The following is an 11,633-nucleotide window of genomic DNA, read 5'->3' as shown; positions in this document are numbered from 1 at the left end:
CTCAGCAAATGTTTGTCCAAACCTGTTATTTCTGGCATTGTGCTGTCTCAAAGAGATCATTTTATTCTCCGAGAGGAATGCGGCGCCTATAAATAGTCCGCAGATGAAGGAGGGGAAATCAGAGATTTGTAGAGTAATTACAGAGTCCCGGCTGAAACCTTCTGTTAGGGCTCATTTTTCATCAACCTCTGTCTCCACGACTGTCTGACTGACCGACCGACCGGCGGAGGTGAAGAAACCGTTCCCACTGTGAGACGCTGGAGTCTGACCTGACATCTGACCCCCGTGTTTTCTAGAGCTGCTGCTATTTACTCTGAGTCCAAGAACTTCAGTGTCACCGAGTGAAAATTAAACAATCTGGGCAAATTGATTTATACAATTCACAGATCTTGCACAAAATGCCATTTTTTTGTTATAAACAGCGGTTTTTTCATTAAAAATCAATCAAATAGCCTATATACTGAACACTAAGGGCCTGAGGGCTACATTAACCTGCACCATAGTGTCTTAAAACATGACTCAAAAAAACATCTCGTGATGCAAAATGGTTCTCCAAGACAAAACCGACTGCCCCAAGTCAACAGTCAGCATCAGGATCCAGTTTCGTCTCAATTCAGAACCAAAAAAAAAGACTTTTCACTTTACTCCAAATCTCGATGAGTGACCGGAAGCAAAATATGTTGATATCTCATCACAAGACGACCGGCTGTGTCGCACTCATGATTATTTAATTGAATTGACGGAGAAAGAAGAAGCTATCAGCATGAAATATTAACATTCCCAAGTAGTCAAACTAGTCAACATAAACAGCAGAAGTAAAACACTCCCTAAAAAATAGAGGCTCCGCTCTCGGCTCCTTTGTTTTCAGGGAAAACTCAAACATCCAGGCGAGTCGCCCTGACAGCGCTCGCGTCTTAAATGATCTTTTGTGGAGTATAAAAGGACTTTTAGCTTGTAAATTGCTGTAATTATCAAACATGCCCTTCTCATTTTGCGCAGTCAGACCTCGGTGGCGAATTCACCCGGCAATTAAGAAAAAGCGGGAAGCAAGTGACATGTAATGGTGTGGCCCACATTACTCAGACGAGGACAAGCAGTCTGGAGGGAAAACGGTTGAGATGGTGGGCAGCGTGAGCGGTGGTCAGGGGAAAACACACACAAGACGCCACCGGCTTTTTATTAAGAACAGCGTCATCGTAGATTCATCCACAGCCGTGAGGGAAAAGGTTTTGGTGTTTCTGCTGCCGTTTCTGGGTTTGTTCACCCACTCTTCACTTCCTTCCTTCTGACTGTGTCGGAGACGGTCGGCTTCACTTCGCCGTGGCCTGAGAGAGGAGGGGGAGCTGAGGGAGTGGGCCGGGGTTTGGGAGGAGGGGGGCACCAGACGCAAATGACAGAGTTTCAGAACACTGTGTCGACAATCATGGACAAATTATAGCTTGGCGAGGCCATTGTACCACATCCAGAGTGGATTCTGAGGGATCAGGAGTGGCAGAGCTGACAAGCCATGACTGCTTTACATGGATCAACACGTGAAATCCCCCTCCCATCACTTTATATAAAACCCTGGACATAGTCATCCCACCTGAGCAGGTCACGTCATATTCTGAGAAATATACACAAGCTTGATTAAATTAATCAAAGCAACTCAAATGATCTCAGATCTTTCATTTCTTAAAGGTCTCAAGAAAGAAAAACCTTTTTTTTCAAGATTATTCATCAAAGCAGTCCAAAAAGAAAAACCCTCACTGAAATAAACTAAAACTTTCCAAACCAGTCTGAAGAGAGTGGAACGCAACAGAAAACATGGAAGCTGCATTTACAGAGAAATAGCTCCACGATGTGGAGGAAGTGTTGTACTGCACCTATATGGTTCATGGCTGTTATAGTTATTGACGGCTGTTTCATTTTTTTTAATTACCGGTAATCTTGTTTTAGCTTTTTGTCCAATTGATATTTACAATTTACATACTTTTTAACTTATGGTGAGTTAGATGAAACTTCTTAACAAATGAATGCACGCCAGATAAGGCCTGAATTAGGTTTATGTTTAAATTTATTTTAAAAAATTGGTTGATTTAGTTATTGTTTATGAAACTAAACATTTGCTGGGTCATGAAAAATCAAAAAATTCAAAGTGTTTTACTTCAAAAAATATACATACAAATGACCAAAACCTGTTGAGTATCGAATTATTATTATTATTATTATTATTATTATTATTATTATTATTATTATTATTATTATTATTATTATTATTATAGATTTCATTGAAGAAAAAAAACTCAAATGAAAAAGTCCGTTTTTATTTTCCGTTAGGTGTAACGGTGGAAACTGCCGCGGCAGCTGGATGGTGTCCCCGGTTCACCTTGATCCACCTCCGGCGTCGCACACGGAGCTCAACGAAGTTCAACAGCACCGGCTCCCAACGGGTCATGATTAATGTGGGATTTTGACTTATATTTACCCATTTAAGACAGAAATCAACCAGAATAACTGTGCTATGGAGGAGGGGAACCAAATCCCGGTGAGCACCGCAACATTTCTGCCTTTAAACGGCCCTGCTAGCACATCGTGAGCGGCTAACTGGGTTGTTGTACTTCGTTTCTTTCTTCGTTGAATTATACGTTACTGTAAACAGCTGCAAAGTCAATATTATCATCATGAAACTATGTACTTTGGTGGTCAATTCCATATTTCTGCACACGAATTTTTTTAACTCGAAAGTGCTAGCCGGGTAGCTAACGGCTAACGGCGGTGCTGTTGCGCTAACCCGGGTCCGTGTGCAGCCGATGCGTCCCATTGGCTCACTCTTTGTTTTATTTTCTTGTGCAGACAAAGTTAAAGAGATGAGCTGTGTTAAAGGCGTTGTGCTCAGTAAGCCTTTACATTCGGATAAACTTCATAATTAATTTATATCACAACGCATTATATTTTGTAAAAGTTTAACGTCAATCAAATCACTCCGTTTTCAGTGCTGTTCGATGCATTGTAAATAAAAGACAATATCCTGATTAAATTCATATAACTAACCATAGAAAGCCAAAATTGTTTCGCTGTAATGTATTTTTCTATTGGACACTGCTAGACAAGTACCACTGCATTATGTGTTAAATATATATAATACATTATGTGTTAAAAGAAACTGCAGAGCTTTCCACAGGGACAGTTTTATCAAGTCATTCTGATAAAACCCTCCTGGAAGTCAGTTATTACACTGAAGTGAATGTGTTCCAAAGAGCCTGTGATGCCAGTTTGTCATCTTCCTGTTTTCCTCCTGCGAGTGGCAGAACTCCAGCGGCTCCACTGATCCTCCACCAGGAGAGAAGCACTCCATCCCCCTCGGCGGCCACTTCTCCGCTCTCGGCCACGTCGTCCCCAACCGCATATTCGTTGGAGGGATCAACTTCAGGGTGAGTGAGCGCAGGCGAAGCTGGAAGCCAGTTCGATTCTCGGTTTCCCGCCCAGATGAATGGATGTGTGGCGCAGATGCTTCATGCTGCCTGCTCTTTCGCTGCTCTGTCTGAATGCGGCTCAATTTCTCAAAAAAATGTGTTTCTGTTTCAGGTGCACGAGAACGAACTGCGACATTTTTTCTCCCAGTACGGCGCCATAAAAGACGTGAAGATCGTGACGCATCGCACAGGGATGTCAAAAGGGTGAACGCACTCATCGCTCATCTCATTTCCACATAATGTGAAATAGTGGCATGTTCCTTTTTATTTAAAGTGCTGTTCTTTTTTGACAGATATGGGTTTGTTACATTTGAATCTCAAGAAGATGCTTCGAAACTCCTCAACAGCGTGAGTAAAGCAGCTGAAACTGGTGGAGTGTACTTCACCTGATATCTCCCTGATAGATGTGATTTGTTCCTTTACACTGAAGGCGAATGGAATCTGTTTAAAAGACAAGAAGCTCAGCATCGGCCAGGCTTTCAAAAAGCATCGCACTTCCGCACAAAGTAAGTCAACAGACTGAAACTGAAGCCGCTCCGGCACATGCACTTTTCGTTTCAATGTGTCTGACCCCATAATGAGACTGTCAGACATCAGTTTGTCCTCCTCCGCTCGGCACAGCAGCAGCACTTTTACTGTGACGGCTTCTGATGCCATGCTGGCACGGACTCACAATGCCAAAGTAAAATTCTCAATGTCATCTCAAAATGGAAAACACACACACACACACACACACAAAACTTCTGAATTAGTGACAAACTGGGTGACATGAGGATATACAAACACACATTAACACAGCAGTCATACAGACGACAACACAAAGCAGGCAGTTTATTGTTCTGATCGGAGTCCAGGAGGACAGAAGAGTTCAGTGGTGAATCTAACAGTTCTGTTCATGTATTCATGTTTTAAAGTCACATCAGAATGTTATATTTGTCTGTGCTGATTCCATTCAGGAGCCTGATCATGTCTCTGTTCATGTTTCCATATAAAGAATGTGCATTTGTGGGATGATAAAACTACATTTCCTTTATGTGGAATAGAAGACCGGACCAGCCAATGAGAGAAATGCTTGTTCTATTGAAATGTAGCGCCACTGAAATGAAATGAAACTCCGGGTTCACATGTCAGCTTCACTCTGATAGTATTTTGTTTTCTCTCTCTCTCTCTCTCTCTCGATGAAGTGAGGAGCAGCTTCATGGCCGGTCCGGAAGCTGCCCGGCCTCACCACTTCTCCCACGGGACGCTGTACCTCACCACGTCCACAGGCTTTCCTTACACCTTCCACAACGGAGTGGCCTACTTCCACAGCCCTGCCGCGCCCCACTGGCCGGCCGGCACGCGCCCACAGCCTGCGCCGGCAGAGAGCATGATGGGATACTGTCTCCAGTCTGCGGATTCAGTGGCGCTGCATCAGTCCCATCAGCCTCAGGCGTCCTACCAGCCGGCTCCATCGGCCTGTCAGCTTCACCAGGTCAGCTGGTCCTCAGTCCTCCTCCTGGAGACTTCTGCTCCCTTCAAACACTGATTTCTGTTTCTGTCTCCCGTCATTCCACAGCCTGCTCCGTGGAACGTCGTCCAGGTTGGTGCAACATCGAGTGTGTGCGTGTGTGCGTGCGTTCCAGGAGGGTGTTGTCTGTTGACGTGTGTGTTTTCTGCCGCCCAGCCCGAGCTGCCCCCCGCCACTCTCATGTATTCCCAGCAGTCCGAGTATCTGTACCAGCCGGTCGATGAGGCTTCGTTCCAGTATCCTGTCCCTGTCATGGAGGAAACTCCAGCAGAGGTAAACACTCACCGTCTGCCTGAAACCCCCAGACCTGATCTCCAGTTCCACGGCGCTGTTTCTGCTGGCAGATCCCGGCGGTGCCGCTCTTCTACCCGGGACTGACTCCGTTTGCGCTGCAGCACGACCCCGGCAAGGTGAAACAGAGGAGGAGCATGATGGGATGGATGGTGAGATGTCATGTGATTGATGTCGTGTCATGTCGTTTCCTCCACAGAACCTGTTCGTGCCGTCGCTGATCCATCGGAAGGCCAAGTACCGCCGCATCGTCCACCACAAGAGCCACTTCCTGCGGGAGCCGCCGGAGCTCCCAGACGCCGCCATGTTTCACTCTAACATGTGAAAGCACACACAGAGGGAAGCCTGCAGCGCTGCGCCTCACACACACACACACACACACCTCTTCCTGGTCTCCCTGCCGGACAGTTGAACGCAGCTGAACTCCCGGACTGGAGGAAGTGGCAGATCCGTTTCTCGCGATGGGAGACGAGGGAAAACGTGTGCGATGTGTCCAAACATTGCAGGTTTGTCCACGAAGGCGACGCCTCAGTCGACTGACGTCGACTTGTGAGCGCGGCGGATTATCAGCTGTCGTCTGATTGGACGGGTTTCACCCGGACAGCTGTGGTTTCTTCAGAGTTCATTTTATTCAGGATGTTTCGTTCAAATAGTTCAAACTGTCTGTTTTATGTTATTCGAGCCTGACTTTCTGATAAATACGGAGATGATCTGTGTTTACGAGGTAAAGTGGACCGAAGAGAGCTTTCCAGCCTTCGCAGCGAAGGCTCCTTCAAGTCAGCAGATTTGCTCATTTTGACATTTATTCGTGTCTCTGACGGAAAAAGCAAGATAGCAAATCCTTTTACCTCCATTAATGCAGACATGTCTCCCACTTTGATGTTATTTATAGTTCTGAGCAGCGAGCAGTGTTTGGCTTTGCTCCAGTGAAGGGTTTGTTTTTGTGCCTTCGCTCCCGTCGTTACTGATGTTAAAGCAGAATATTCGGGGGCTCGCTCTGTACAGTGTTTAGTTTGTAACATGATCATCAGTATTTTGTTGTGTTTTAATACTTTTATCTTCTCCAGTCTGGCAGAAATAAATTTTCTACGAAGTGACGAGAGACCATGAAGTGTGATTTGTTTATTTTAATTTGATTTATTTTGATTGAGTGTGTGGAGACGTGCAGAACGCGATGCCGCCTGCAGAAGCTGAAGCATTGTGGTTTCTTGTTTGCGGAGTGGAGGAGGCGTTGGGAACCACACATCCGACACCGGGTTTCGTCTTTGAGCAGCGGAGCTTTTTATAGTAAATTATAAGTGTGGCGCTCGGCGCTGATGAATCAGGGGTTTTATCTGCCTGAATGGAATAAAGACCCGGGGAGGGACACAAAGCTCCGACTGGCGGCTCGTTAGAATGACAAAAGATCCAGTCTCATGACCTTCGATTGAGCTTTATAAAACGGCACGTGCACGCGCACACGTTCGTTTATGAGTGAGTGTGTGTGTGTGTGTGTGTCAGGAGTTTCCACAACCTTCTTTACAGTCGTATAGAAATGAAGAGAATAACGGAGAATGGTTGTATTTACCATCTACAGACTGAAAGCCGACCAAACCAGCACTATTGCCCTTTATTATTGAAGCATGTTCTACTTTATTTACGGTACATTTCCACCTTTCTTAGTTTTAATCCGTTAACAAACTGAAACAAGCTCACCCGGTTTCTCTAATACCTGCAGATCGATGTTTATATTCCGCTAAACTCACTGTCAGATTTGCGCGATGACTCAGTTTGGCCTGTTTCTCATCGAAGCACATTTTCTCTCATTTTACGGAGCGTTGGCAGAAGCGTTTCCCCCTGGACCGCGAGGCCCGGTGGCTTCTGATATGTCCGTGCACGGAGGAGCGAAACGGCCGGAGAAGCCGTCAGACAGCGGCTGTTGTTTTGCTGATACTGTGCTCGGCCGCGCCGGGGTCAGCGGCACGCCGCGCTGTTTTGATCAATAGTGATGAACATGTGAAAACGGGACAACAATAAGTCATACATAGCCAGATCTGTGTTATAAAACCTATTTGGATGACAATACTTTATGCTGTGCCATCACACAGCTACTTAATATAAAAGGCCGGCAGCGGGCAGAGCGTGTATTGAGCGTCAGTCTGGCCCCCAACGGTTCCACAATGGGAAAGGTGAGTTCATGACGAGTTGCTGGAAATGTTCAGTGAAAAATGAAACGCCGGATGGTAAAGACTGACCGGCGCCGTTGGCCGACGTTCACAGATCATATTCTACGAGGACAGGAATTTCCAGGGTCGCCACCATGAGTGCATGAGCGACTGTGCCGACCTGCACCCCTACTTCAACCGCTGCAACTCCATCCGGGTGGAGAGCGGCTGCTTCGTGGTGTACGAGAGGCCCCACTACCTGGGCCACCAGTACTTCCTGCGCCGGGGGGAGTACTCGGACAACCAGCGCATGATCGGCATCAACGACTGCATCCGGTCCTGCCGCATGATCCCCATGGTGAGACGCCGGGATTCGTGGCGCCAGGAAGTCATGAACGATCTGGTCGGGAACACCCCCCCCCCCCCCTGAGCTAATGTGTAACCCAATGTTTCCTGTCTCCGCAGCACCGCGGCTCCTACAAAATCAGACTGTACGAGCGGCCCGACATGGGCGGCCAGATGCAGGAGGTGAGCGACGACTGCCCCAACGTGCAGGACCGCCTGCGCATGTCCGACATCCACTCCTGCAACGTGGTGGACGGCCACTGGCTGCTGTACGACCAGCCCAACTACCGGGGCCGGACCTACTACCTGAGGCCCGGCGAGTACCGCCGCTACAGCGACTGGGGCGGCGCCAGCCCCCGGATCGGCTCGCTCCGGCGAATCACCGACTTCAATTAAGAAAGTCCGTCAAAACCTCTCAAAACCTCTTTCTCTTGTACCTTCTCAATAAACTTACTAAGCTGAAACTGTCCGTTTCTGTGTGTGCGTGCGCGCGCGTGTGTGTGTGTGTGTGTGTGTGTGTGTATGTGTGAGTATCTGTGCTTCTTTTCTCCACCTTTATCTCCTCAAGTAAACTCAAGGAAAGCACCAGAAAGGAATGAAAAACAGTCTGACATGTAGATATAGTGACAATACTTTATTGATCTCAGTCCTTGGTGCACGTGAGCGTGAGCGTGAGCGTGAGCGTTCTCACACGGTGATCCTCCGGATGGACCCCACCCTGGGCGTCATGCTCCCCCACTCGTTGAACCTCCGGTACTCGCCGGGGCGCACCAGGTACTGGCGCCCCCGGTAGTGGGGGTGCTCGTAGAAGATCCAGTGGCCGTCCTTCACGCTGCAGGAGTGGACGTCGCTGAAGTGGAAGCGCTCGTACAGGGAGGGGCAGTCGCTGGTCAGCTCCGCCGTCTGGCCGCCGAACTCCGGCCGCTCGTAGATCATCATCCGGTGGGAGCCCTGCTGCTGCTGCGGGGGGACAGTCGCGTTAACTCGCCCACGTCTGCAGAAATAATCCAACAAAAGCCTCTAATCCCGACTCGGGCTCACCGAAGGGATCATGCGGCACGAGCGCACGCAGTCGTTGAAGCCCATCCAGCGCTGGTAGTCGGGGTAGTCGCCCTTCCTCAGGAAGTACTGGTAGCCCGTGTAGTTGGGCCTCTCGTAGACCATCCAGTCCCCGCTGTCCACTCGGATGGAGTTGCAGCGGCTGAAGTGGGAGTGCAGGTCGGAGCACTCGCTGCTGCACTCGTAGGAGCGGCCCTGGAAGTTCCTGTCTTCGTAGAAAATAATCTGCAGGGAAGAAACCAAGTCAAAAACGAGTCACTTGGATCGATGCACACACTTGCGAGGAATTCAGAAATACAAAAGATGTGCAGCAAAAACAAGCAGCCTCACTTTCCCCATTGTGTCGGCCAACTTTTTTTCACACTGTAGCGGCGGCCTTGTGCGCCACGCTGCATTTATAACCCGGAGATGACCCGAGTCTTTGTGACGGGAGACAATGAGCGGGCTCGTCAGCTGTTTCTCCCACAGCTAAATGTTGCTCTTTTATGTGCTTCACAGAGCGAAGCTGCTGTTTTTCCTCTCAGCCATACTCGCATTTCTACTCCTGAACGCAAAAACTCAATAAACTGACAAGATAAAGTCATGAAGTTCGAACACAGGCTTTTTATTTGTGTGCAAGAAAACTCGGTTTCCATCGTGACATGAGCCTTTTATTCAAATAACGGTCACTATATGATGGTTTCATGTACATTTATGTTCCCGGCACAGTTTTGATCCCAGCTCTGAAAGCTGCAGCCACTCTTCTAACAAGATGTTTTAAAGGCGGTTTTGGCCACGCCTGTGTCCACGGCGGCAGATTAACAACCCAGAGATGCTCATTTTCTGCAGGTCAGCACGGCGGCGTGTTTGTTCCAGTTAGCTCGGTTGGCCTTTTGTTTGGTTTCAAATCCCCCATATTGTGATACTGTCTATGGACCCGGCTCCAGAACGTAATTGCAATACGTTGCGCCTGCGTTTCAGAGCAGCGCCGCTCGGCTCCGGGCAACTTGCTGATAAACGCACATCGATTCATTCCACGCGGAAACCAGTTCTGGGCTTCATTTATGTCCAATTTCAAACTTTGTGCTTGAAATTTCCCAGTGAGGAGCTTCGCTCTGGATCCCGTCTGACTGCTCAGAAACAGTTTTTAGTAAAAGGTGAACAAGGTGACATGCGATAAATGTCGATACAGGGGAAAAGGAAGTGGAAACAGTTTATGTTTTTGGCCCTTTTGATGGTGACTGCAAAAGCGTTATAGTGACAATAAGTCAAATTCCAAAGCAGTCCTCCCCTCCAGGTCTGAATAAGTTGTCGCAATCGACATGAAACACAAATTACAATCCAGCACGTCAATAAAAAAGTTGTTTCCAGGCAACGTTTCTTCGTGTTTGCTCCAAAAAATACAACCAACTCTTAATATCTGCATGGGAAAGTTTTGATTTCAAGATACAGACTGCAAAAGTGTGCCTCTTGAACTCATCACTCTGGATTATTTCCCTGTTCTTTTCGGTTTGGTGACTTTTTCTTTCATGAAGTTTATTAAGACGACACTAAACAGAAACAGTCTAATATTGCATCAATGATCTTTTCAAGGGAATCGCACTCAGCTCATCCACCTTTTGGCATGGATTTGGCGACGGGTCATAGATTCAATTGATTTTGAATTACCGGTATATTTTTGGGTTGAGCCAGTTCTGTTTCACAAGTATGTCATATTTGGGTTTTATTGTAGGTTTTTGCCAAAACATCCTACAATGACACATTCTGATGTGCTCCTTGGGTTTAGTATTGTCTGATTATTATAAATTTGTTTTAATTGTGTTCATTTCTGCGTCTCTGGTGAGGCAAAGCACTGAAAAACTAACGGACACAAACATGCGGTCATTCGCTTTATTGAGCACATCACACAGTAAGAGAGGTAAATGTACAGTAAATGGTACCGAACAGCTGGAATGACATGCAGACAATGCACAAATCACAGTTTCAAGGTAAAACAAGGCTCCTGCTTTCTGCTCCGCTATTTAACAATCTGATAAAGGAGCGTTTTTTGAAAGAGCGATCAGCCTGAACCGGTCCGGAGACCGTCAGGGTTCGATGATGCGCCTGACGGAGTTGAACCTCGTGTCGTCGGGGCTGATCTCCCGCAGGTTCCGGTACTCTCCGGGCCTCAGGTAGAACATCCGGCCCTCGTAGTTGGGCTCCTCGAACATGAGCCAGTGGCCGTCCATCACGTTGCAGGACTGCATGTCCGACATGTGGTAGCTGTCCTTGATGGAGCTGCAGTCCTCGGTCAGCTCGTGCATCTGGCCCTCGAAGTTCTTCAGCTCGTAGATCCTCATCTTGAAAGGCCCCTTGTGCTGCGGGAGAACAGAGACAGGTGAAGAGACCGGACCAGCTGTCCCTGCGTCTGTCCAGCGCCTCGCATTTACCAGGGGGACGGCGCGGCAGGACTGGATGCAGTCGCTGAAGCCGGTGGTGCTCTGGTACTCGGGGTACTCGCCCCGGGTCAGCAGGAACTGCTGCCCGGTGAAGTTGGGCTGGTCGTAGACCACGAAGCGGCCGCTCTCCACCCTGCAGGAGCTGCAGCGGCTCAGGTGCGAGGCCAGCTCCGAGCAGTCGCTGACGCACTCATACGAACGGCCCTGGAAGTTTCTCTCCTCAAAGAAGATGATCTAGGGAGAAAGAGACAGACCGGGTTGGGATCCGTGTTCAAAAGTGACGTGATTCTCACACGAGGAGCGCCGGGCGCTCACTCTGAACGCGGGCTGGTCGCAGTATGTTTGTCAGTGGAGCGAACTGAGCCCCGCGTTACCTTTCCGCTCATGGTCACAGTATTTTGATTTGTGTTGT

At 48.1% G+C, this 11,633-nt stretch overlaps 4 protein-coding genes across 5 annotated transcripts; 2 read left to right on the top strand and 2 right to left on the bottom strand.

The window, feature by feature from the left end:
• The first annotated feature begins 1,118 nt into the window (after positions 1 to 1,118).
• Positions 1,119 to 5,581, top strand: LOC115383902 (protein boule-like). Its single transcript, XM_030086105.1, has 9 exons — positions 1,119 to 1,130; positions 3,255 to 3,413; positions 3,568 to 3,659; positions 3,749 to 3,803; positions 3,886 to 3,961; positions 4,640 to 4,929; positions 5,122 to 5,238; positions 5,310 to 5,375; positions 5,456 to 5,581. Exons 1-9 carry the CDS (start codon positions 1,119 to 1,121, stop codon positions 5,579 to 5,581), a joined length of 993 nt encoding a protein of 330 aa, XP_029941965.1.
• A 1,806-nt stretch (positions 5,582 to 7,387) lies between these two features.
• Positions 7,388 to 8,211, top strand: LOC115383715 (gamma-crystallin M2-like). The gene is made up of 3 exons (XM_030085898.1): positions 7,388 to 7,424; positions 7,516 to 7,758; positions 7,866 to 8,211. The coding sequence occupies exons 1-3, from the start codon at positions 7,416 to 7,418 to the stop codon at positions 8,139 to 8,141; spliced, it is 528 nt and encodes a 175-aa protein (XP_029941758.1). The 5' UTR covers positions 7,388 to 7,415; the 3' UTR covers positions 8,142 to 8,211.
• Positions 8,212 to 8,425: 214 nt separating this feature from the next.
• On the bottom strand, positions 8,426 to 9,163 carry LOC115383718 (gamma-crystallin M2-like). 2 transcript variants are annotated; one of them, XM_030085900.1, is made up of 3 exons: positions 9,135 to 9,163; positions 8,787 to 9,029; positions 8,426 to 8,705 (listed from the first exon to the last, which is right to left on the bottom strand). In XM_030085900.1, the coding sequence occupies exons 1-3, from the start codon at positions 9,141 to 9,143 to the stop codon at positions 8,433 to 8,435; spliced, it is 525 nt and encodes a 174-aa protein (XP_029941760.1). In that variant the 5' UTR covers positions 9,144 to 9,163; the 3' UTR covers positions 8,426 to 8,432. The 2 variants fall into 2 exon arrangements, with proteins under 2 accessions (XP_029941760.1, XP_029941761.1); XM_030085901.1 differs by having other exon boundaries at positions 8,433 to 8,702.
• Positions 9,164 to 10,792: 1,629 nt separating this feature from the next.
• On the bottom strand, positions 10,793 to 11,628 carry LOC115383724 (gamma-crystallin M3-like). Its single transcript, XM_030085909.1, has 3 exons — positions 11,596 to 11,628; positions 11,213 to 11,455; positions 10,793 to 11,140 (listed from the first exon to the last, which is right to left on the bottom strand). Exons 1-3 carry the CDS (start codon positions 11,605 to 11,607, stop codon positions 10,868 to 10,870), a joined length of 528 nt encoding a protein of 175 aa, XP_029941769.1. The 5' UTR covers positions 11,608 to 11,628; the 3' UTR covers positions 10,793 to 10,867.
• Between the last annotated feature and the right edge of the window lie 5 nt (positions 11,629 to 11,633).

Source organism: Salarias fasciatus (genome assembly GCF_902148845.1).
Source record: "Salarias fasciatus chromosome 23 unlocalized genomic scaffold, fSalaFa1.1 super_scaffold_20, whole genome shotgun sequence".
Classification (NCBI taxonomy): domain Eukaryota; kingdom Metazoa; phylum Chordata; class Actinopteri; order Blenniiformes; family Blenniidae; genus Salarias; species Salarias fasciatus.
The sequence above is the reverse complement of the archived record's forward strand: the minus strand, read 5'-3'. Positions and strand labels throughout refer to the sequence as shown.

Coding starts and splice junctions, on each gene's coding strand:
- LOC115383902 (XM_030086105.1), top strand. Junction 3,414..3,567: donor TTGGAGGGATCAACTTCAGG/GTGAGTGAGCGC, acceptor TTTCTGTTTCAG/GTGCACGAGAACGAACTGCG. Junction 3,962..4,639: donor GCATCGCACTTCCGCACAAA/GTAAGTCAACAG, acceptor CTCTCGATGAAG/TGAGGAGCAGCTTCATGGCC.
- LOC115383715 (XM_030085898.1), top strand. Junction 7,759..7,865: donor CCTGCCGCATGATCCCCATG/GTGAGACGCCGG, acceptor CTGTCTCCGCAG/CACCGCGGCTCCTACAAAAT.
- LOC115383718 (XM_030085900.1), bottom strand. Junction 8,706..8,786: donor CGTGCCGCATGATCCCTTCG/GTGAGCCCGAGT, acceptor GTCCCCCCGCAG/CAGCAGCAGGGCTCCCACCG.
- LOC115383724 (XM_030085909.1), bottom strand. Junction 11,141..11,212: donor CCTGCCGCGCCGTCCCCCTG/GTAAATGCGAGG, acceptor GTTCTCCCGCAG/CACAAGGGGCCTTTCAAGAT.